We start from the raw sequence: 27,292 nt of genomic DNA on the forward strand, positions 1-27,292 counted from the left end.
CTGTAACCCACTCTCACACACCCGTCACTCTAACCATCTCACTCACACCCGTCACTCTAACCCACTCTCACACACCCGTCACTCTAACCCGCTCTCACACACCCGTCACTCTAACCCGCTCTCACACACCCGTCACTGTAACCCACTCTCACACACCCGTCACTGTAACCCACTCTCACACACCCGTCACTGTAACCCACTCTCACACACCCGTCAGTCTAACCCACTCTCACACACCCGTCACTCTAACCCACTCTCACACACCCGTCACTCTAACCCACTCTCACGCACCCATCACTCTAACCCACTCTCACACACCCGTCACTCTAACCCACTCTCACGCACCCGTCAATCTAACCCACTCTCACGCAACCGTCACTCTAACCAACTCTCAGGCATCCGTCACTCTAACCCACTCTCGCCCACCCGTCACTCTAACCCACTCTCGCACACCCGTCACTGCAACCCACAGTCACACACCCGTCACTGTAACCCACTGTCGCACACCCGTCACTGTAACCCACTGTCGCACACCCGTCACTGTAACCCACTGTCGCACACCCGTCACTGTAACCCACTCTCGCACACCCGTCACTGTAACCCTCTCTCACACACCCGTCAATCTAACCAACTCTCACACACCCGTCACTGTAACCCAGTCTCACACACCCGTCACTCTAACCCACTCTCACACACCCGTCACTGTAACCCACTCTCACACACCGGTCACTGTAACCCACTCTCACACACCCGTCACTGTAACCCACTCTCTCACACCCGTCACTCTAACCCACTCTCACACACCCGTCACTCTAATCCACTCTCACACACCCGTCACTCTAACCCACTCTCACACACCCGTCACTCTAACCCACTCTCACACACCCGTCACTCTAACCCACTCTCACACACCCGTCACTCTAACCCACTCTCACACACACGTCACTCTAACCCACTCTCACACACCCGTCACTGTAACCCACTCTCACACACCCGTCACTCTAACCCACTCTCACGCACCCGTCACTCTAACCCACTCTCACACACCCGTCACTCTAACCCACTCTCATACACCCGTCACTCTAACCCACTCTCACGCACCCGTCACTCTAACCCACTCTCACGCACCCGTCACTCTAACCAACTCTCACGCATCCGTCACTCTAACCCACTCTCGCCCACCCGTCACTGTAACCCACTGGCGCACTCCCGTCACTGTAACCCACTGTCGCACACCCGTCACTGTAACCTACTGTCGCACACCCGTCACTGTAACCCACTCTCACACACCCGTCACTCTAAACCACTCTCACACACCCGTCACTCTAACCCAGTCTCACACACCCGTCACTCTAACCCAGTCTCACACACCCGTCACTGTAACCCACTCTCACACACCGATCACTGTAACCCACTCTCACACACCCGTCACTGTAACCCACTCTCACACACCCGTCACTCTAACCCACTCTCACACACCCTGCTCACACTAACCCACTCTCGCACACCCGTCACTCTAACCCACTCTCACACACCCGTCACTCTAACCCACTCTCACACACCCGTCACTCTTACCCACTCTCACACACCCGTCATTCTAACCCACTGCCGCACACCCGTCACTCTAACCCAATCTCCCACACCCGTCACTGTAACCCACTCTCACACACCCGTCACTGTAACCCAGTCTCACACACCCGTCACTCCAACCTACTCACTCACACCGGTCACTCTAACCCACTCTCGCACACCCGTCACTCTAACCCGCTCTCACACACCCGTCACTCTAACCCGCTCTCACACACCCGTCACTCTAACCCGCTCTCACACACCCGTCACTGTAACCCACTCTCACAAACCCGTCACTGTAACCCACTCACACACCCGTCACTCTAACCCACTCTCACACACCCGTCACTCTAACCCACTCTCACACACCCGTCACTCTAACCCACTCTCATACACCCGTCACTCTAACCCACTCTCACGCACCCGTCACTCTAACCCACTCTCACAAACCCGTCACTCTAACCCACTCTCACACACCCGTCACTCTAACCCACTCTCACACACCCGTCACTCTAACCCACTCTCACACACCCGTCACTCTAACCCAGTCTCACGCACCCGTCACTCTAACCCACTCTCACACACCCGTCACTGTAACCCACTCTCACACACCGATCACTGTAACCCACTCTCACACAACCGTCACTCTAACCCACTCTCTCACACCCGTCACTCTAACCCACTCTCACACACCCGTCACTAACCCACTCTCACACACCCGTCACTCTAACCCACTCTCACACACCCGTCACTCTAACCCAGTCTCACACACCCGTCACTCTAACCCACTCTCCCACACCCGTCACTGTAACCCACTCACACACACCGATCACTGTAACCCACTCTCACACACCCGTCACTCTAACCCAGTCTCACACACCCGTCACTCTAACCCACTCTCCCACACCCGTCACTGTAACCCACTCTCACACACCGATCACTGTAACCCACTCTCACACACCCGTCACTGTAACCCACTCTCTCACACCCGTCACTCCAACCCACTCTCACACACCCGTCACTCTAACCCACTCTCACACACCCGTCACTCTAACCCGCTCTCACACACCCGTCACTCTAACCCGCTCTCACACACCCGTCACTGTAACCCACTCTCACACACCCGTCACTGTAACCCACTCTCACACACCCGTCACTGTAACCCACTCTCACACACCCGTCAGTCTAACCCACTCTCACACACCCGTCACTCTAACCCACTCTCACACACCCGTCACTCTAACCCACTCTCACGCACCCGTCACTCTAACCCACTCTCACACACCCGTCACTCTAACCCACTCTCACGCACCCGTCACTATAACCCACTCTCACGCACCCGTCACTCTAACCAACTCTCAGGCATCCGTCAATCTAACCCACTCTCGCCCACCCGTCACTCTAACCCACTCTCGCACACCCGTCACCGTAACCCACTGTCACAAACCCGTCACCGTAACCCACTGTCGCACACCCGTCACTGTAACCCACTGTCGCACACCCGTCACTGTAACCCACTCTCGCACACCCGTCACTGTAACCCTCTCTCACACACCCGTCAATCTAACCCACTCTCACACACCCGTCACTGTAACCCAGTCTCACACACCCGTCACTCTAACCCACTCTCACACACCCGTCACTGTAACCCACTCTCACACACCGTTCACTGTAACCCACTCTCACACACCCGTCACTGTAACCCACTCTCTCACACCCGTCACTCTAACCCACTCTCACACACCCGTCACTCTAATCCACTCTCACACACCCGTCACTCTAACCCACTCTCACACACCCGTCACTCTAACCCACTCTCACACACCCGTCACTCTAACCCACTCTCACACACCCGTCACTCTAACCCACTCTCACACACACGTCACTCTAACCCACTCTCACACACCCGTCACTGTAACCCACTCTCACACACCCGTCACTCTAACCCACTCTCACGCACCCGTCACTCTAACCCACTCTCACACACCCGTCACTCTAACCCACTCTCATACACCCGTCACTCTAACCCACTCTCACGCACCCGTCACTCTAACCCACTCTCACGCACCCGTCACTCTAACCAACTCTCACGCATCCGTCACTCTAACCCACTCTCGCCCACCCGTCACTGTAACCCACTGGCGCACACCCGTCACTGTAACCCACTGTCGCACACCCGTCACTGTAACCTACTGTCGCACACCCGTCACTGTAACCCACTCTCACACACCCGTCACTCTAAACCACACTCACACACCCGTCACTCTAACCCAGTCTCACACACCCGTCACTCTAACCCAGTCTCACACACCCGTCACTGTAACCCACTCTCACACACCGATCACTGTAACCCACTCTCACACACCCGTCACTGTAACCCACTCTCACACACCCGTCACTCTAACCCACTCTCACACACCCTGCTCACACTAACCCACTCTCGCACACCCGTCACTCTAACCCACTCTCACACACCCGTCACTCTAACCCACTCTCACACACCCGTCACTCTTACCCACTCTCACACACCCGTCATTCTAACCCACTGCCGCACACCCGTCACTCTAACCCACTCTCCCACACCCGTCACTGTAACCCACTCTCACACACCCGTCACTGTAACCCAGTCTCACACACCCGTCACTCCAACCTACTCACTCACACCGGTCACTCTAACCCACTCTCGCACACCCGTCACTCTAACCCGCTCTCACACACCCGTCACTCTAACCCGCTCTCACACAACCGTCACTCTAACCCGCTCTCACACACCCGTCACTGTAACCCGCTCTCACAAACCCGTCACTGTAACCCACTCACACACCCGTCACTCTAACCCACTCTCACACACCCGTCACTCTAACCCACTCTCACACACCCGTCAATCTAACCCATTCTCACACACCCGTCAATCTAACCCACTCTCAAACACCCGTCACTGTAACCCAGTCTCACACACCCGTCACTCTAACCCACTCTCACACACCCGTCACTGTAACCCACTCTCACACACCGGTCACTGTAACCCACTCTCACACACCCGTCACTCTAACCCACTCTCTCAGTCCCGTCACTCTAACCCACTCTCACACACCCGTCACTCTAACCCACTCTCACACACCCGTCACTCTAACCCACTCTCACACACCCGTCACTCTAACCCACTCTCACACACCCGTCACTCTAACCCACTCTCACACACCCGTCACTCTAACCCACTCTCACACACCCATCACTGTAACCCACTCTCACACACCCGTCACTCTAACCCACTCTCACACACCCGTCACTCTAACCCACTCTCACACACCCGTCACTGTAACCCTCTCTCACACACCCGTCAATCTAACCCACTCTCACACACCCGTCACTGTAACCCAGTCTCACACACCCGTCACTCTAACCCACTCTCACACACCCGTCACTGTAACCCACTCTCACACACCGGTCACTGTAACCCACTCTCACACACCCGTCACTGTAACCCACTCTCTCACACCCGTCACTCTAACCCACTCTCACACACCCGTCACTCTAATCCACTCTCACACACCCGTCACTCTAACCCACTCTCACACACCCGTCACTCTAACCCACTCTCACACACCCGTCACTCTAACCCACTCTCACACACCCGTCACTCTAACCCACTCTCACACACACGTCACTCTAACCCACTCTCACACACCCGTCACTGTAACCCACTCTCACACACCCGTCACTCTAACCCACTCTCACGCACCCGTCACTCTAACCCACTCTCACACACCCGTCACCCTAACCCACTCTCATACACCCGTCACTCTAACCCACTCTCACGCACCCGTCACTCTAACCCACTCTCACGCACCCGTCACTCTAACCAACTCTCACGCATCCGTCACTCTAACCCACTCTCGCCCACCCGTCACTGTAACCCACTGGCGCACACCCGTCACTGTAACCCACTGTCGCACACCCGTCACTGTAACCTACTGTCGCACACCCGTCACTGTAACCCACTCTCACACACCCGTCACTCTAAACCACTCTCACACACCCGTCACTCTAACCCAGTCTCACACACCCGTCACTCTAACCCAGTCTCACACACCCGTCACTGTAACCCACTCTCACACACCGATCACTGTAACCCACTCTCACACACCCGTCACTGTAACCCACTCTCACACACCCGTCACTCTAACCCACTCTCACACACCCTGCTCACACTAACCCACTCTCGCACACCCGTCACTCTAACCCACTCTCACACACCCGTCACTCTAACCCACTCTCACACACCCGTCACTCTTACCCACTCTCACACACCCGTCATTCTAACCCACTGCCGCACACCCGTCACTCTAACCCAATCTCCCACACCCGTCACTGTAACCCACTCTCACACACCCGTCACTGTAACCCAGTCTCACACACCCGTCACTCCAACCTACTCACTCACACCGGTCACTCTAACCCACTCTCGCACACCCGTCACTCTAACCCGCTCTCACACACCCGTCACTCTAACCCGCTCTCACACACCCGTCACTCTAACCCGCTCTCACACACCCGTCACTGTAACCCACTCTCACAAACCCGTCACTGTAACCCACTCACACACCGGTCACTCTAACCCACTCTCACACACCCGTCACTCTAACCCACTCTCACACACCCGTCACTCTAACCCACTCTCATACACCCGTCACTCTAACCCACTCTCACGCACCCGTCACTCTAACCCACTCTCACAAACCCGTCACTGTAACCCACTCTCACACACCCGTCACTCTAACCCACTCTCACACACCCGTCACTCTAACCCACTCTCACACACCCGTCACTCTAACCCAGTCTCACGCAGCCGTCACTCTAACCCACTCTCACACACCCGTCACTGTAACCCACTCTCACACACCGATCACTGTAACCCACTCTCACACAACCGTCACTCTAACCCACTCTCTCACACCCGTCACTCTAACCCACTCTCACACACCCGTCACTAACCCACTCTCACACACCCGTCACTCTAACCCACTCTCACACACCCGTCACTCTAACCCAGTCTCACACACCCGTCACTCTAACCCACTCTCCCACACCCGTCACTGTAACCCACTCACACACACCGATCACTGTAACCCACTCTCACACACCCGTCACTCTAACCCAGTCTCACACACCCGTCACTCTAACCCACTCTCCCACACCCGTCACTGTAACCCACTCTCACACACCGATCACTGTAACCCACTCTCACACACCCGTCACTGTAACCCACTCTCTCACACCCGTCACTCCAACCCACTCTCACACACCCGTCACTCTAACCCACTCTCACACACCCGTCACTCTAACCCGCTCTCACACACCCGTCACTCTAACCCGCTCTCACACACCCGTCACTGTAACCCACTCTCACACACCCGTCACTGTAACCCACTCTCACACACCCGTCACTGTAACCCACTCTCACACACCCGTCAGTCTAAACCACTCTCACACACCCGTCACTCTAACCCACTCTCACACACCCGTCACTCTAACCCACTCTCACGCACCCGTCACTCTAACCCACTCTCACACACCCGTCACTCTAACCCACTCTCACGCACCCGTCACTATAACCCACTCTCACGCACCCGTCACTCTAACCAACTCTCAGGCATCCGTCAATCTAACCCACTCTCGCCCACCCGTCACTCTAACCCACTCTCGCACACCCGTCACCGTAACCCACTGTCACACACCCGTCACCGTAACCCACTGTCGCACACCCGTCACTGTAACCCACTCTCGCACACCCGTCACTGTAACCCTCTCTCACACACCCGTCAATCTAACCCACTCTCACACACCCGTCACTGTAACCCAGTCTCACACACCCGTCACTCTAACCCACTCTCACACACCCGTCACTGTAACCCACTCTCACACACCGTTCACTGTAACCCACTCTCACACACCCGTCACTGTAACCCACTCTCTCACACCCGTCACTCTAACCCACTCTCACACACCCGTCACTCTAATCCACTCTCACACACCCGTCACTCTAATCCACTCTCACACACCCGTCACTCTAACCCACTCTCACACACCCGTCACTCTAACCCACTCTCACACACCCGTCACTCTAACCCACTCTCACACACCCGTCACTCTAACCCACTCTCACACACACGTCACTCTAACCCACTCTCACACACCCGTCACTCTAACCCACTCTCACACACCCGTCACTCTAACCCACTCTCACGCACCCGTCACTCTAACCCACTCTCACGCACCCGTCATTCTAACCCACTCTCATACACCCGTCACTCTAACCCACTCTCACGCACCCGTCACTCTAACCCACTCTCACGCACCCGTCACTCTAACCAACTCTCACGCATCCGTCACTCTAACCCACTCTCGCCCACCCGTCACTGTAACCCACTGGCGCACACCCGTCACTGTAACCCACTGTCGCACACCCGTCACTGTAACCTACTGTCGCACACCCGTCACTGTAACCCACTCTCACACACCCGTCACTCTAAACCACACTCACACACCCGTCACTCTAACCCAGTCTCACACACCCGTCACTCTAACCCAGTCTCACACACCCGTCACTGTAACCCACTCTCACACACCGATCACTGTAACCCACTCTCACACACCCGTCACTGTAACCCACTCTCACACACCCGTCACTCTAACCCACTCTCACACACCCTGCTCACACTAACCCACTCTCGCACACCCGTCACTCTAACCCACTCTCACACACCCGTCACTCTAACCCACTCTCACACACCCGTCACTCTTACCCACTCTCACACACCCGTCATTCTAACCCACTGCCGCACACCCGTCACTCTAACCCACTCTCCCACACCCGTCACTGTAACCCACTCTCACACACCCGTCACTGTAACCCAGTCTCACACACCCGTCACTCCAACCTACTCACTCACACCGGTCACTCTAACCCACTCTCGCACACCCGTCACTCTAACCCGCTCTCACACACCCGTCACTCTAACCCGCTCTCACACAACCGTCACTCTAACCCGCTCTCACACACCCGTCACTGTAACCCGCTCTCACAAACCCGTCACTGTAACCCACTCACACACCCGTCACTCTAACCCACTCTCACACACCCGTCACTCTAACCCACTCTCACACACCCGTCAATCTAACCCACTCTCACACACCCGTCAATCTAACCCACTCTCAAACACCCGTCACTGTAACCCAGTCTCACACACCCGTCACTCTAACCCACTCTCACACACCCGTCACTGTAACCCACTCTCACACACCGGTCACTGTAACCCACTCTCACACACCGGTCACTCTAACCCACTCTCTCAGTCCCGTCACTCTAACCCACTCTCACACACCCGTCACTCTAACCCACTCTCACACACCCGTCACTCTAACCCACTCTCACACACCCGTCACTCTAACCCACTCTCACACACCCGTCACTCTAACCCACTCTCACACACCCGTCACTCTAACCCACTCTCACACACCCATCACTGTAACCCACTCTCACACACCCGTCACTCTAACCCACTCTCACACACCCGTCACTCTAACCCACTCTCACACACCCGTCACTCTAACCCACTCTCACACACCCGTCACTCTAACCCACTCTCACGCACCCGTCACTCTAACCCACTCTCACGCACCCGTCACTCTAACCCACTCTCACGCACCCGTCACTGTAACCCACTGTCGCACACCCGTCACTCTAACCCACTGTCGCACACCCGTCACTGTAACCCACTGTCGCACACCCGTCACTGTAACCCACTCTCACACACCCGTCACTCTAACCCAGTCTCACACACCCGTCACTCTAACCCACTCTCCCACACCCGTCACTGTAACCCACTCTCACACACCGATCACTGTAACCCACTCTCACACACCCGTCACTGTAACCCACTCTCACACACCCGTCACTCTAACCCACTCTCCCACACCCGTCACTGTAACCCACTCTCACACACCGATCACTGTAACCCACTCTCACACACCCGTCACTCTAACCCACTCACTCACACCCGTCACTCTAACCCACTCTCACACACCCGTCACTCTAACCCACTGTCACACACCCGTCACTCTAACCCACTCTCACACACCCGTCACTCTAACCCACTCTCACACACCCGTCACTCTAACACACTCTCACACACCCGTCACTGTAACCCACTCTCACACACCCGTCACTGTAACCCACTCTCACACACCCGTCACTGTAACGCACTCTCACACACCCGTCACTCTAACACACTCTCACACACCCGTCACTCTAACCCACTCTCACACACCCGCCACTCTAACCCACTCTCACACACCCGTCACTCTAACCCACTCTCTCACACACGTCACTCTAACACACTCTCACGCACCCGTCACTCTAACCCACTCTCGCTCACCCGTCACTCTAACCCACTCTCGCACACCCGTCACTCTAACCCACTCTCGCACACCCGTCACTATAACCCACTCTCACACACCCGTCACTCTAACCCACTCTCACAAACACGTCAATCTAACCCACTCTCACACACCCGTCACTCTAACCCACTCTCACACACCCGTCACTCTAACCCACTCTCACACACCCGTCACTCTAACCCACTCTCACACACCCGTCACTCTAACCCACTCTCACACACCCGTCACTCTAACCCACTCTCACACACCCGTCACTCTAACCCACTCTCACACACCCGTCACTCTAACTCACTCTCACACACCCGTCACCCTAACCCACTCCCGCACACCCGTCACTCTAACCCACTATCCCACACCCGTCACTCTAACCCACTCTCACACACCCGTCACCCTAACCCACTCTCACACACCCGTCACCATAACCCACTCTCACACACCCGTCACTCTAACCCACTCTCACGCACCCGTCACTCTAACCCACTCTGACGCACCCGTCACTCTAACCAACTCTCACGCATCCGTCACTCTAACCCACTCTCGCCCAACAGTCACTGTAACCCACTGTCGCACACCCGTCACTGTAACCCGCTGTCGCACACCCGTCACTGTAACCCACTGTCGCACACGCGTCACTGTAACCCACTGTCGCACAACCGTCACTGTAACCCACTCTCACACACCCGTCACTGTAACCCATGCTCACACACCAGTCACTCTAACCCACTCTCACGCACCCGTCACTGTAACCCACTCTCACACACCCGTCACTCTAACCCACTCTCACACACCCGTCACTCTAACCCACTCTCACACACCCGTCACTCTAACCCACTCTCACACACCCGTCACTCTAACTCACTCTCACACACCCGTCACCCTAACCCACTCCCGCACACCCGTCACTCTAACCCACTCTCCCACACCCGTCACTCTAACCCACTCTCACACACCCGTCACCCTAACCCACTCTCACACACCCGTCACCATAACCCACTCTCACACACCCGTCACTCTAACCCACTCTCACGCACCCGTCACTCTAACCCACTCTGACGCACCCGACACTCTAACCAACTCTCACGCATCCGTCACTCTAACCCACTCTCGCCCAACAGTCACTGTAACCCACTGTCGCACACCCGTCACTGTAACCCGCTGTCGCACACCCGTCACTGTAACCCACTGTCGCACACGCGTCACTGTAACCCACTGTCGCACAACCGTCACTGTAACCCACTCTCACACACCCGTCACTGTAACCCAAGCTCACACACCAGTCACTCTAACCCACTCTCACGCACCCGTCACTGTAAACCACTCTCACACACCCGTCACTCTAACCCACTCTCACACACCCGTCACTCTAAACCACTCTCACGCACCCGTCAATCTAACCCACTCTCACACACGCGTCACTGTAACCCAGTCTCACACACCCGTCACTCTAACCCACTCTCACACACCCGTCACTGTAACCCACTCTCACACACCGATCACTGTAACCCACTCTCACACACCCGTCACTGTAACCCACTCTCTCACACCCGTCACTCTAACCCACTCTCACACACCCGTCACTCTAACCCACTCTCACACACCCGTCACTCTAACCCACTCTCACACACCCGTCACTCTAACCCACTCTCAAACACCCGTCACTCTAACCCACTCTCACACACCCGTCACTGTAACCCACTCTCACACACCCGTCACTGTAACCCACTCTCACACACCCGTCACTGTAACCCACTCTCACACACCCGTCGCTCTAACCCACTCTCACACACCCGTCACTCTAATCCACTCTCACACACCCGTCACTCTAACCCACTCTCACACACCGGTCACTCTAACCCACTCTCACGCACCCGTCACTCTAACCAACTCTCACGCACCCATCACTCTAACCCACTCTGACGCACCCGTCACTCTAACCAACTCTCACGCACCCATCACTCTAACCCACTCTCACGCACCCGTCACTCTAACCAACACTCATGCACCCGTCACTCTAACCCACTCTCGCCCACCCGTCACTCTAACCCACTCTCGCACACCCGTCACTGTATCCCACTGACGCACACCCGTCACTGTAAGCCACTGTCGCACACCCGTCACTGTAACCCACTGTCGCACACCCGTCACTGTAACCCACTGTCGCACACCCGTCCCTGTAACCCACTGTCGCACACCCGTCACTGTAACCCACTGTCGCACACCGGTCACTGTAACCCACTGTCGCACACCCATCACTGTAACCCACTGTCGCACACCCGTCACTGTAACCCACTCTCACACACCCGTCACTCTAACCCACTCTCACACACCCATCACTCTAACCCACTCTCACACACCCGTCACTGTAACCCAGTCTCACACACCCGTCACTCTAACCCACTCTCACACACCCGTCACTCTAACCCACTCTCACACACCGATCACTGTAACCCACTCTCACACACCCGTCACTGTAACCCACTCTCTCACACCCGTCACTCTAACCCACTCTCAGACACCCTTCACTCTAACCCACTCTCACACACCCGTCACTCTAACCCACTCTCACACACCCGTCACTCTAACCCACTCTCACACACCCGTCACTCTAACCCACTCTCACACACCCGTCACCCTAACCCACTCTCACACACCCGTCACTCTAACCCACTCACACACCCGTCACTCTAACCCACTCTCACACACCCGTCACTCTAACCCACTCTCACACACCCGTCAATCTAACCCACTCTCACACACCCGTCACTCTAACCCACTCTCACACACCCGTCACTCTAAACCACTCTCACACACCCGTCACTCTAACCCACTCTCACACACCCGTCACTCTAACCCACTCACACACACCCGTCACTCTAACCCACTCTCACACACCCGTCACTCTAACCCACTCTCACGCACCCGTCACTCTAACCCACTCTCACGCACCCGTCACTCTAACCAACTCTCACCCACCCGTCACTCTAACCCACTCTCGCCCACCCGTCACTCTAACCCACTCCCGCACACCCGTCACTCTAACCCACTCTCCCACACCCGTCACTGTAACCCACTCTCACACACCCGTCACTCTAACCTACTCACTCACACCCGTCAATCTAACCCACTCTCACACACCCGTCACTCTAACCAACTCTCACACACCCGTCACTCTAACCCACTCTCACGCACCCGTCACTCTAACCCACTCCCGCACACCCGTCACTCTAACCCACTCTCCCACACCCGTCACTGTAACCCACTCTCACACACCCGTCACTCTAACCTACTCACTCACACCCGTCAATCTAACCCACTCTCACACACCCGTCACTCTAACCAACTCTCACACACCCGTCACTCTAACCCACTCTCACGCACCCGTCACTCTAACCCACTCTCACGCACCCGTCACTCTAACCAACTCTCACGCATCGGTCACTCTAACCCACTCTCGCCCACCCGTCACTGTAACCCACTGTTGCACACCCGTCACTGTAACCCACTGTCGCACACCCGTCACTGTAACCCACTGTCGCACACCCGTCACTGTAACCCACTTTCGCACACCCGTCACTGTAACCCACTCTCACACACTCGTCACTGTAACCCACTCTCACACACCCGTCACTCTAACCCACTCTCACACACCCGTCACTGTAACCCAGTCTCACACACCCGTCACTCTAACCCACTCTCACACACCCGTCACTGTAACCCACTCTCACACACCGATCACTGTAACCCACTCTCACACTCCCGTCACTGTAACCCACTCTCTCACACCCGTCACTCTAACCCACTCTCAGACACCCGTCACTCTAACCCACTCTCACACACCCGTCACTCTAACCCACGCTCACACACCCGTCACTCTAACCCACTCTCACACACCCGTCACTCTAACCCACTCTCACGCACCCGTCACTCTAACCCACTCTCACACACCCGTCACTCTAACCCACTCTCACACACCCGTCACTGTAACCCACTCTCACACACCCGTCACTCTAACCCACTCTCACACACCCGTCACTCTAACCCACTCTCACACACCCGTCACTATAACCCACTCTCACACACCCGTCACTCTAACCCACTCTCACACACCCGTCACTCTAACCCTCTCTCACACACCCATCACTCTAACCCACTCTCACACACCCGTCACTCTAACCCACTCTCACGCACCCGTCACTCTAACCCACTCTCACGCACCCGTCACTCTAACCAACTCTCACGCACCCGTCACTCTAACCCACTCTCGCCCACCCGTCACTCTAACCCACTCTCGCACACCCGTCACTCTAACCCACTGTCGCACACCCGTCACTGTAACCCACTGTCGCACACCCGTCACTGTAACCCACTGTCGCACACCCGTCACTGTAACCCACTGTCGCACACCCGTCACTGTAACCCACTCTCACACACCCGTCACTGTAACCCACTCTCACACACCCGTCACTGTAACCCACTCTCACACACACGTCACTCTAACCCACTCTCACACACCCGTCACTCTAACCCACTCTCACACACCCGTCACTCTAACCCACTCTCACACACCCGTCACTGTAACCCACTCTCACACACCCGTCACTCTAACCCACTCTCACACACCCGTCACTCTAACCCACTCTCACGCACCCGTCACTCTAACCCACTCTCACGCACCCGTCACTCTAACCAACTCTCACGCATCCGTCACTCTAACCCACTCTCACGCATCCGTCACTCTAACCCACTCTCGCCCACCCGTCACTGTAACCCACTGTCGCACACCCGTCACTGTAACCCACTGTCGCACACCCGTCACTGTAACCCACTGTCGCACACCCGTCACTGTAACCCACTGTCGCACACCCGTCACTGTAACCCACTCTCACACACCCGTCACTCTAACCCACTCTCACACACCCGTCACTGTAACCCAGTCTCACACACCCGTCACTCTAACCCACTCTCACACACCCGTCACTGTAACCCACTCTCACACACCCGTCACTGTAACCCACTCTCACACACCCGTCACTCTAACCCACTCTCTCACACCCGTCACTCTAACCCACTCTCACACACCCGTCACTCTAACCCACTCTCACACACCCGTCACTCTAACCCACTCTCACACACCCGTCACTCTAACCCACTCTCACACACCCGTCACTCTAACCCACTCTCACACACCCGTCACTCTAACCCACTCTCACACACCCGTCACTGTAACCCACTCTCACACACCCGTCACTCTAACCCACTCTCACACACCCGTCTCTCTAACCCACTCTCACACACCCGTCACTCTAACCCACTCTCACACATCCGTCACTCTAACCCACTCTCACACACCCGTCACTCTAACCCACTCTCACGCACCCGTCACTCTAACCCACTTTCACGCACCCGTCACTCTAACCAACTCTCACCCACCCGTCACTCTAACCCACTCTCGCCCACCCGTCACTCTAACTCACTCCCGCACACCCGTCACTCTAACCCACTCTCCCACCCCCGTCACTGTAACCCACTCTCACACACCCTTCACTCTAACCTACTCACTCACACCCGTCACTCTAACCCACTCTCACACACCCGTCACTCTAACCCGCTCTCACGCACCCGTCACTCTAACCCGCTCTCACACACCCGTCACTCTAACCCGCTCTCACACACCCGTCACTGTAACCCACTCTCACACACCCGTCACTGTAACCCACTCTCACACACCCGTCACTGTAACCCACTCTCACACACCCGTCACTGTAACCCACTCTCACACACCGGTCAATCTAACCCACTCTCACACACCCGTCACTCTAACCAACTCTCACACACCCGTCACTCTAACCCACTCTCACTCACCCGTCACTCTAACCCACTCTCACGCACCCGTCACTCTAACCAACTCTCACGCATCGGTCACTCTAACCCACTCTCGCCCACCCGTCACTGTAACCCACTGTTGCACACCCGTCACTGTAACCCACTGTCGCACACCCGTCACTGTAACCCACTGTCGCACACCCATCACTGTAACCCACTGTCGCACACCCGTCACTGTAACCCACTCTCACACACCCGTCACTGTAACCCAGTCTCACACACCCGTCACTCTAACCCACTCTCACACACCCGTCACTGTAACCCACTCTCACACACCGATCACTGTAACCCACTCTCACACACCCGTCACTGTAACCCACTCTCTCACACCCGTCACTCTAACCCACTCTCAGACACCCGTCACTCTAACCCACTCTCACACACCCGTCACTCTAACCCACTCTCACACACCCGTCACTCTAACCCACTCTCACACACCCGTCACTGTAACCCACTCTCACACACCCGTCACTCTAACCCACTCTCACACACCCGTCACTCTAACCCACTCTCACACACCCGTCACTGTAACCCACTCTCACACACCCGTCACTCTAACCCACTCTCACACACCCGTCACTCTAACCCACTCTCACACACCCGTCACTCTAACCCTCTCTCACACACCCGTCACTCTAATCCACTCTCACACACCCGTCACTCTAACCCACTCTCACGCACCCGTCACTCTAACCCACTCTCACGCACCCGTCACTCTAACCAACTCTCACGCACCCGTCACTCTAACCCACTCTCGCCCACCCGTCACTCTAACCCACTCTCGCACACCCGTCACTCTAACCCACTGTCGCACACCCGTCACTCTAACCCACTGTCGCACACCCGTCACTGTAACCCACTGTCGCACACCCGTCACTGTAACCCACTGTCGCACACCCGTCACTGTAACCCACTGTCGCACACCCGTCGCTCTAACCCACTCTCACACACCCGTCACTCTAACCCACTCTCACACACCCGTCACTCTAACCCTCTCTCACACACCCGTCACTCTAACCCACTCTCACACACCCGTCACTCTAACCCACTCTCACACACCCGCCACTCTAACCCACTCTCACACACCCGTCACTCTAACCCACTCTCACACACCCGTCACTGTAACCCACTCTCACACGCCGGTCACTCTAACCCACTCTCACACACCCGTCACTCTAACCCACTCTCACACACCCGTCACTCTAACCCACTCTCACACACCCGTCACTCTAACCCACTCTCACACACCCGTCACTCTAACCCACTCTCACACACCCGTCACTCTAACCCACTCTCACACACCCGCCACTCTAACCCACTCTCACACACCCGTCACTCTAACCCACTCTCACACACCCGTCACTCTAACCCACTCTCACACACCCGTCACTGTAACCCACTCTCACACACCCGTCACTCTAACCCACTCTCACACACCCGTCACTCTAACCCACTCTCACACACCCGTCACCCTAACCTATAACTATAACTTGCTCACCAACCAACACAAGGTAATGGGCAATTAGGATAGATAATTCAAAGAGTTGTCGGGGCTGGAGGAGGTTACAGAGATATAGGGGGGATGGGAGAATGGGGGGATGGGAGAATGGGGGGATGGGAGAATGGGGGGGATGGGAGAATGGGAGAATGGTGGGATGGGGGGGATGGGAGAATGGGGGGGATGGGAGAATGGGGGGGATGGGAGAATGGAGGGATGGGAGAATGGGGGGTTGGGAGAATGGGGGGAAGGGAGAATGGGGGGATGGGAGAATGGGGGGATGGGAGAATGGGGGGATGGGAGAATGGGGGGATGGGAGAATGGGGGGATGGGAGAATGGGGGAATGGGAGAATGGGGGAATGGGAGAATGGGGGGATGGGAGAGTGGGGGGATGGGAGAGTGGGGGGATGGGTGAGTGGGGGGATGGGAGAGTGGGGGGATGGGAGAGTGGGGGGATGGGAGAGTGGGGGGATGGGAGAGTGGGGGGATGGGAGAGTGGGGGGATGGGAGAGTGGGGGGATGGGAGAGTGGGGGGATGGGAGAGTGGGGGGATGGGAGAGTGGGGGGATGTGAGAGTGGGGGGATGGGAGAGTGGGGGGATGGGAGAGTGGGGGGATGGGAGACTGGGGGGATGGGGGATGGGAGACTGGGGGGATGGGTGGATGGGAGAATGGGGGGATGGGAGAATGGGGGAATGGGTGGATGGGAGAGTGGGGGGATGGGAGACTGGGGGGATGGGGGATGGGAGACTGGGGGGATGGGTGGATGGGAGAATGGGGGGATGGGAGAATGGGGGAATGGGTGGATGGGAGAGTGGGGGGATGGGAGACTGGGGGGATGGGGGATGGGAGACTGGGGGGATGGGTGGATGGGAGAATGGGGGATGGGAGAATGGGGGGGGATCAGGGGATGGGAGAATGGGGGGGATGGGAAAATGGGAGAATGGGAGGGATGGGGGGGATGGGAGAATGGGGGGGATGGGAGAATGGGGGGATGGGAGAATGGAGCGATGGGGGAATGGGTGGATGGGAGAGTGGGGGGATGGGGGACTGGGGGGATGGGGGACTGGGGGGATGGGGGACTGGGGGGATGGGGGACTGGGGGGATGGGGGACTGGGGGGATGGGGGACTGGGGGGATGGGGGACTGGGGGGATGGGGGACTGGGGGGATGGGGGACTGGGGGGATGGGGGACTGGGGGGATGGGGGACTGGGGGGATGGGGGACTGGGGGATGGGGGACTGGGGGGATGGGGGACTGGGGGGATGGGGGGACTGGGGGGATGGGGGACTGGGGGGATGGGGGACTGGGGGGATGGGAGACTGGGTGATGGGAGAATGGGGTGATGGGAGAATGGGGTGATGGGAGACTGGGGGGATGGGAGACTGGGGGGATGGGAGACTGGGGGGATGGGAGACTGGGGGGATGGGGGACTGGGGGGATGGGAGACTGGGGGGGACGGGAGACTGTGGGGACGGGAGAATGGGGGGAGTGGGGGGATGGGGGGACGGGAGAATGGGGGGAGTGGGGGGATGGGGAGTGGGGGGGATGGGGGGATGGGAGAATGGGTGATGGGAGAATGGGGTGACGGGAGACTGGGGGGGACGGGAGACTGTGGGGACGGGAGAATGGGGGGAGTGGGGGGATGGGGGGACGGGAGAATGGGGGGAGTGGGGGGATGGGGAGTGGGGGGGATGGGGGATGGGAGAATGGGGGGAGTGGGGGGATGGGGGAGTGGGGGGGATGGGGGACGGGAGACTGGGGGGGACGGGAGACTGTGGGGACGGGAGAATGGGGGGAGTGGGGGGATGGGGGGACGGGAGAATGGGGGGAGTGGGGGGATGGGGGAGTGGGGGGGATGGGGGATGGGAGAATGGGGGGGATGGGAGAATGGGGGGATTGGGGGGATGGGGGATGGGAGGTCAGGCTGGAGAGGGTTAACGCACTCTCACCTGGACCCCAGAGGGCCTGACACTGCAGCTGGAAGGTGAGGCAGGCTCCATTGTAGCAGTAGGCCCCGTCATTGTTGCAGCTGTAGCCATTCTTGAGGAAGACGTTGGGGGGACAGTAGGGAGAGTTTCCGGTGCAGTGTTCAGCCAGGTCACAATCCCCCAGGGGAGGCCGGCAAACACTGGCCGCACCCTTCAACTGTCAAAATAAAGTAACAGAAACTCTCCTTTAACATGTTCCTCTTCTCTCCTTCCTTGTCCTTTTTTGTCCTTCCTTGGGGGAAGTCCACGTGCTGAGGGAGCGCCGCACTGTCGGAGGGTCAGTACTGAGGGAGTGCCGCACTGTCGGAGGGTCAGTACTGAGGGAGCGCTGCACTGTCGGAGGGTCAGTACTGAGGGAATGCCGCACTGTCGGAGGGTCAGTACTGAGGGAGTGCCGCACTGTCGGAGGGTCAGTACTGAGGGAGTGCCGCACTGTCGGAGGGTCAGTACTGAGGGAGTGCCGCACTGTCGGAGGGTCAGTACTGAGGGAGCGCCGCACTGTGGTAGTGCCATCCTTCGGGATGAGACGTTTAGCCGAGGTCACTGTCTGCCCTCTCGAGTGGAGGTAAAGGGCCTCACGGCCGTTATTGGAATAAGAGCTGGGAGGAGCTCCCCCTGGGCCCAAAGGAAACAGGGGTACAGCTAGGCCATTCGGCCCCTCGAGCCTGCTCCCTCACTGAACATGATCATGGCTGATCGTCTAAATCATCTCCACTTTCCCCGCGTCCCTTCATCTTCTTGAGGGCCCAAAAATCTACCCACCTCTGTCTCCAATATACTCAACTCCGGAGCATCCACAACCCTCTGGGGTAGAGAATTCCACAGATTCACCACCCTCCGGAGTGAAGAAATTCCTCCTCATCTCTGTCCTCAATGGCCAACCCCTTATCCTGCCCACCATCCCCCCAGTGTACTGGACTCTCCAGCCAGGGGGTCTCTGTTCAGCTCTGGCCCCCGCACCCCAGGAAGTATTTATTGACCCTCGGAGAGGGGGTCAGCGCAGATTCACCAGGACGATCCCGGGGCTGAAAGGGTTAAACTCCGAGGGCAGGTCACACACAGACTGGGTCTGTATTCCCTCGAGTGTGGAAGGTTTAAGGGGCGATCGAATCGAGGGGGGCGTTTAAGAGGATTAAAGGATTCGATGGGGTCGATGGAGAGAAACTGGTTCCTCTGGTGGGGGTGGGGAGCCCAGAACAAGGGGGCAGAAGCTTAAAATGGGAGCCAGGCCCGTTCAGGGGGGATGTCAGGAAGCACTTCACACACACACAGGGGAGCGGGAATCGGGAACTCTCTCCCCCCAAAAAAAAAAGCTGTCGAGGGTGGGGGGAGGGGATCAATTGGTGATTTCCAAACAGGGGTGTTTAGATTTTTGTTGGGTAAGGGGGGGTTAAGGGTTATGGAGCCAAGGCGGCCAGATGGGTTTAAGATACAGACCAGCCGTGATCTGATTGGAGGAACAGGTTCTAGGAGCTGAACGGCCTCCTTCTGTTCCTGGGTAACGGGCGTGAGGGGCTGAATGGCCTCCTTCTGTTCCTGTGCAACAGGCGTGAGGGGCTGAATGGCCTCCTTCTGTTCCTGTGTAACAGGCGTGAGGGGCTGAATGGCCTCCTTCTGTTCCTGTGCAACAGGCGTGAGGGGCTGAATGGCCTCCTTCTGTTCCTGTGCAACAGGCGTGAGGGGCTGAATGGCCTCCTTCTGTTCCTGTGTAACAGGCGTGAGGGGCTGAATGGCCTCCTTCTGTTCCTGTGTAACAGGCGTGAGGGGCTGAATGGCCTCCTTCTGTTCCTGTGTAACAGGCGTGAGGGGCTGAATGGCCTCCTTCTGTTCCTGTGTAACAGGCGTGAGGGGCTGAATGGCCTCCTTCTGTTCCTGTGCAACAGGCGTGAGGGGCTGAATGGCCTCCTTCTGTTCCTGTGTAACAGGCGTGAGGGGCTGAATGGCCTCCTTCTGTTCCTGTGTAACAGGCGTGAGGGGCTGAATGGCCTCCTTCTGTTCCTGTGCAACAGGCGTGAGGGGCTGAATGGCCTCCTTCTGTTCCTGTGCAACAGGCGTGAGGGGCTGAATGGCCTCCTTCTGTTCCTGGATAACAGGCGTGAGGGGCTGAATGGCCTCCTTCTGTTCCTGTGTAACAGGCGTGAGGGGCTGAATGGCCTCCTTCTGTTCCTGTGCAACAGGCGTGAGGGGCTGAATAGCCTCCTTCTATTCCTGGGTAACGGGCGTGAGGGGCTGAATGGCCTCCTCTTGGTCCTAAAAGTAGTTGAAAGAGGAGCAACTGATATAAATTAATGCCGCAAATTGCGGTATTAATTTGGAAATCTCCAATTGACCCCCTCCCCCCGCCCCCCCCACCTCCGACAGCTTTTTTGGGGAGGGGGAGAGTTCCAGATTCCCACTGAGCCTGTGTGACCCGTCTTCGGGATTTAACCCTTTCTTCACCGCCACCAGCCCGCACCCACCCACCCACATCTCCGCACCCTCCCTCCACCCCGCCCTCCCTCCACCCCGCCCTCCCTCCACCCCGCCCTCCCTCCACCCCGCCCTCCCTCCACCCCGCCCTCCCTCCACCCCGCCCTCCCTCCACCCCGCCCTCCCTCCACCCCGCCCTCCCTCCACCCCGCCCTCCCTCCACCCCACCGCAACTGCTGCCATCCCAGCAATGTCCACTCTGCCTCGCTCCAGCGACTAGGCCCAGCTTCGGGCGCAGCGACACACACACACACGCAAGGGATACGAACGATGGGCTGGTACCTTGCAGTTGGCACAGCAGGCACCTTCGGAGGAACACTCTGCCCCGGGGACCAGTGTGCAGCTGGTGGCATTGCAGCAAGGATCGGTACACTCCTGGGCACGGCGAGAGAGAGAGAGAGAGAGAAAGGGGAGACATCGGTCAGTCAGCCAAGGCTTTTGAGGCCTACCCGGTCGCCATGGCGATGTGAAGGCCTGAGAAATTCAAACTGGCGTTCGACCCATCACCGTTTCAACCCCACCTCTGATAAACCCAGAAACCCAATTAGCTCCTAAAGGGTCGAGGGGGAAGATACATCGCGGAGGAGCCAACCCGGTGCCAGAGCGGAGATGAAGGAAGCCACCATCGGGCCCGAGGGCGAGGCAACGGAGAGGGAGAAAGGAGGCAATAATCCGATTGGAGTCTCTCTCCGGTCGGGAAGAGCAAGCGGGCACATTCCAGGATCAGGTTCCGGCAGAATGCAACCAGGAAAAAAGAGACGGCAAAGCTCATTGTGTGGGGAATGGCCCCTCTAGGGAACGTCTTGGGAGAGGAGAGGGGCAAATAGAGAGGTTTTCATTTATATAGCGCCTTTCACCACCACTGAACAGCCCAGGGTGTTGCACAGCCATTGAAGCACTACTTGAGTTGTGGTCGCTATTGTAACGTAGGGAAACACGGCAGGCAATTTGGGCACAGCAAGATCACACAAACAGAAAACGAGACCCAGGTCATCTGTTTTTAGTCACGTTGGTTGGGGGATAAGATATTGGCCTCAGGACACCGGGGAGAACTCTCCCCTGCTCTCCTTCAACTTAGTGGCCGTGGGATTGTGGATGTCCACCCGAGCAGGGAGACGGGGACCTCAGTTAAGGGGCGCGCAAGGAGACAGGCAACTCCGCCTGAGTGAGACGGAGACCGAGTGAGTAGCGAATCAGGTTCATGTGGGAAGAAGAGGTGTGGTATACATAGGAATTATTCGGAGTTAATTAAGAAAGTAATTAAATCCAGCTCACTAAACAACACAAGAGAACCCATCAAACAGCAGGAGTTCTGAGAAATAGAGAGAGAGACACGAGAAAACAGTGGAGAGAAAGAGCCGGGAGTTTACAGATAAAATTTATAAGTGATGTCACAGGAGTCCCTGTAAGTTGATTCGTTGGTAAGTATCGACCTTGCCGGACTTGGCACAGAGGAGACGCGTGGTCAGTGAGAGGTAAGTTATGTCTGATACCCATACTGTAGCAAACACATTATAAAAGGTTTAAGGTATGTCAGTGCAGCTCGGCCATTGGAATGTGCATCCTGCCGGCTGTGGGAAGTCATGCAGATGACCACATCTGCAGGAAGTGTCACCAGCTGCAGGAACTTGAGCTCCGGGTTGCGGAACTCGAGCGGTGAACTGGAATCACTGTGGTCTACAGCTGCAGAAAAGTCCGTCTGTTTCCCCTAACTATGGAATCGCCTACCACTATAGTACTTTAGCTCTTGCTACAGTCTCAGTCCCAAGGCTGAGGATTATATGTGGATAGCACATTTAGAGAGGTGGCCACACCACAGCTAAGAGGTACACAGGCAGAGAGGGAATGAGTGAGCGCCAGAATATCGTAGAAAAACAGGCAAGTAGTACAGGCTATCACGCTTTCTAACCGCTTGTCCGTTTTGGATACAGGCGAGCGAGACTGTAGGACTGTAGCAAGAGCCAAGTTCGTGGCACCACAGGCGGCTCAGCTACACAGGAGGGGAAGAGGAGGAGTGGAGGTGCTTTAGTGATAAGGGATTGCATAGTTTGGGGAACAGACAGGCGTTTCTGTGGCTGTAGATGTGACTCCAGGATGGTATGTTGTCTCCCTGGTGCCAGGGTCAAGGGTGTCACTGAGCAGCTGCAGGACATTCTTTTGGGGCAGGGTGAACAGCCAGAGGTCATGGCCCACATTGGGACCAATGACATTGGTAGGAAAAGGGACGAGGTCCTGAAAGGAAATTTTAGGGAGTTAGGAAGGGAATTCAAAAGCACGACCTGAAGAGCAGTAATCTCAGGGTTAATCCCAGTGCCGCGTGCTAGGGAGCGTAAGAATAGGAAGACTGAGCAGTTTAACACTTGGCTGGGGAAATGGAGTAGGAGGGAGGGCTTTAGATTTCTGAGGCATTGGAACCCGTTCTGGGGCAGGTGGGCCCTGGACAAGAGGGTTTACACCTTAACAGGACTGGGACTAGGGGAGGTGTGCTCGTGCTATTGTGGGGGTTTTATATCCGATTGGCAGGGGGAGGGGAATCTGAGGGGGAATTCAGAGAGCAGAGAACAATTGGCAGTGGGAAATAATGAAGTGTTAACTGAAAACGATGACATATCAAGGTGAACAGAACACTTGGAGAGTTTGATTGAATTATAGCAAGCGATAGGAAGCTGTTAGATGGGGTCAGGGTAAGGGGGGCGGGGGGAAGGGAAGTAAGAGAGAAACTAAATCAGGGTTAATGTACATGTATGTGAATGCACGTAGTGTGGTTAGTAAAACTGGTGAACTGCAGGCACAGGTTGAAAAGTGGAATCGTGATATCATTGCTATAACAGAGACCGGGCTCAAAGAAAGGTAAGACTGGGTGTTAAATATTCCTGGGTGCAAGGTGTTTCGGAGAAGAGGTGGAGTGGTATTGTTGATTAAAGATGGCATTACTGCACTGGAGGGAGGGGGTGTTCCAGAGGGGGTCACGGACCGAATGGTTGTGGCTAGAGGTCAGGAATGAAAATGGTGAATCACATTGATCGGTTTCGTCTATAGGACCACCAGCCGATGGAAGGGGAGCAGAGAAATAAATCTGCCAAGGAATGATAGAGAGGAGCAGGAATTATAGACTAATGGTAACGGGGGGGTTCAGTTATCCAAGTACAGACTGGGATAGGAATCGTGCAATAGGACGAGAGGGGTGAGAGTTCCTGCAATGTCATTTTCTGCAGGAGTAGTTTCCAGTTCAGCAAGAGGGCAGGTACTGCTGGACCAGGTTCTGGGGAATGAGTTAGCCCAAGTGGATCAAATATCAGCGGGAGACCTCTAGGGGGTAGTGACCATTGCATCATGGGGAAGGACAGGGAACAGTCCAAAGCCGGGATAATTAACTGGGGGAAAGCCAACCTGGATGGGATGGGAATGCATCTGAGCTGAGTGAGTTGGAATCAACTGTTGTCAGACAAGACAGTGGCTGAACAATGGGCCACCTTCAAAGGAAAAGTATTGCAGGCAATGTCAAGGTACATTCCCTTGAAGGAGAAAGGTAGGAGAAATAAATCCGGAGCAGCCTGGATGATGAGAGAGAGAGAGGTAAAGGTGAAAAGGAAGAAGTGTGTGTACGACAGATGTCAGGTAGAAAACAGATTGGAGAATCAGGCTCATTGTAGATGGACGAGAGGGGAAGTGAAGAAACTAATTAGAAAAGCAAGGAGAGAGCATGAAAAGAGGCTGGCAATGAACGTAAAAGGGAATCCCAAGGTCTTCTACGAGCATGCAAATAATAACAGTGTAGTTATAAAGAAAGAGTAGGGCCAATTCGGGACAAAAAGGGGACTTGCATTTGGATGCAGGAGAAGTAGCAGAGGTGTTAAACGAGTACTTTACATCCATCTTTACAAAGAAGGTGATGCTACCCAGGCCGAGGTGAGAGAGAAGGTAAATGGAACACTAGAAGAATTTATAATTGAGAAGGAGGGGTTATAAAGGCTATCTTTACTTAAAATAGGTAAGGCACCTGGACCAGATGATGTGCATCCAAGGCACTGAGGGAAGTGAGAGTGGAAATTGCAGAGGTACGAGTGATAACCCTCCAGCCTTCCTTAGACACAGGGGAGGTGCCAGAGGACTGGAGAATTGCGAATGTTACACCCTTGTTCACAAAGGGGTGGGTGCAAGGATAAAACCGGCTACTACAGACCAGTCATTTAAACCTCAGTGGTAGGCAATCTTCTGGAAACTATAGTACAGGATAAGAGGGATAATCACTTTGACAAGTGCAGGATAATTAAGAAAAGTCAGCATGGATTCTTGAAGGAAAAATCACGTTTAACTAACCCGCTGGAGTTTTGGAGGAGGGACAGAGAATGTCGATAAGGGTAGTGTTGTTGATGTGGTGTATATGGATTTTCAAAAGCCATTTGATACAGGGCCACACAACAGACTCATGAGCACAATTCTAGCTCATGGAATAAAAGGGAAAGTAGGCACTGGGATAAGAAATCGGCTGAGTGACAGGAGACAGAGAGTGGTGATGAATGGTTGTGTTTCAGATCGGAGGAAGGTTTGTAGCGGAGTTCCCCAGGGGTCAGTGTTGGGACTTTTGCCCTTCCTGGACTGTGTTGAGCAGGGCATGGTTTCAAAATTTGCAGATGAGATGAAGATTGGGAATGTTGTCAGCTGTGATGGGGATAGTCTTGAACTTCAAAAGGACATGGACATGTTGGTGGATTGGGCAGATGAAGTCAATGCGGAGAAGTGTGAGGTGATTCATTTTGGCAGGAAGGGTGTGGAGAGAGTGTAAAATAAAGGGAGAGACTCTAAAGGAGGTGCAGGAACATAGAGACTTCAGTGTATATGTACATAAGTCATTGAAGATGGCAGAGCATGTTGAGAGAGCAGTTAATAAAGCATCTAGTATCTTAGGCTTTATTAATAGGGGCATTGAGTACAAGAATAAGGAGGTCATGTTGAACTTGTATCAGACACTAGTTAGGCCTCATCTGGAGTACTGCGCCCAGTTCTGGGCACCATACCTGAGGAAGGATGTGAAGGCGTTGGAGAGAGTACAGAGGAGATTCACAAGAACGATTCCCGGGATGAAGAACTGTAGCTATGAGGATAGGTTGGAGAGGTTGGGACTGTTTTCCTTGGAGAAATGGAGGCTGAGGGGAGACTTGATCGAGGTGTTCAAGATCCTGAGAGGTATGGACAGGGTAAATAGTGAGAAACTGTTCCCATTGAAGAGAGCATCAAGAACTAGGGGGCACAGATTCAAAATAATTGGCAAAAAGGAGTAAATGTGATGTGAGGAAATGTTTTTCACCCAGAGGGTGGTTGGAGTCTGGAACAAACTTCCCGAGAGGGTGGTGGAGGCAGGTTCGATTGCGGTATTGAAAAGGGAATTGGATTGCTACCTGAAAAGAGAGAATGTGCAGAG

The 27,292-nt window shown here is 55.7% G+C and overlaps 1 protein-coding gene across 1 annotated transcript in view; it reads right to left on the reverse strand.

The window, feature by feature from the left end:
* Window positions 1-27,292, reverse strand: part of adam15 (ADAM metallopeptidase domain 15) — a 91,811-nt gene that overhangs the window by 26,948 nt on the left and 37,571 nt on the right. The window contains exons 12-13 of the mRNA XM_078535421.1: window positions 22,153-22,245; window positions 19,363-19,558 (exon numbers count right to left, since the gene is read on the reverse strand). Of these exons, the coding sequence (XP_078391547.1) occupies window positions 19,363-19,558; window positions 22,153-22,245 (289 nt within the window). The remainder of the gene's footprint in view (window positions 1-19,362; window positions 19,559-22,152; window positions 22,246-27,292) is intronic.

The sequence above is a fragment of the Cetorhinus maximus genome, unplaced genomic scaffold (assembly GCF_964194155.1).
Source record: "Cetorhinus maximus unplaced genomic scaffold, sCetMax3.hap1.1 HAP1_SCAFFOLD_452, whole genome shotgun sequence".
Taxonomy (NCBI): Eukaryota; Metazoa; Chordata; class Chondrichthyes; order Lamniformes; family Cetorhinidae; genus Cetorhinus; species Cetorhinus maximus.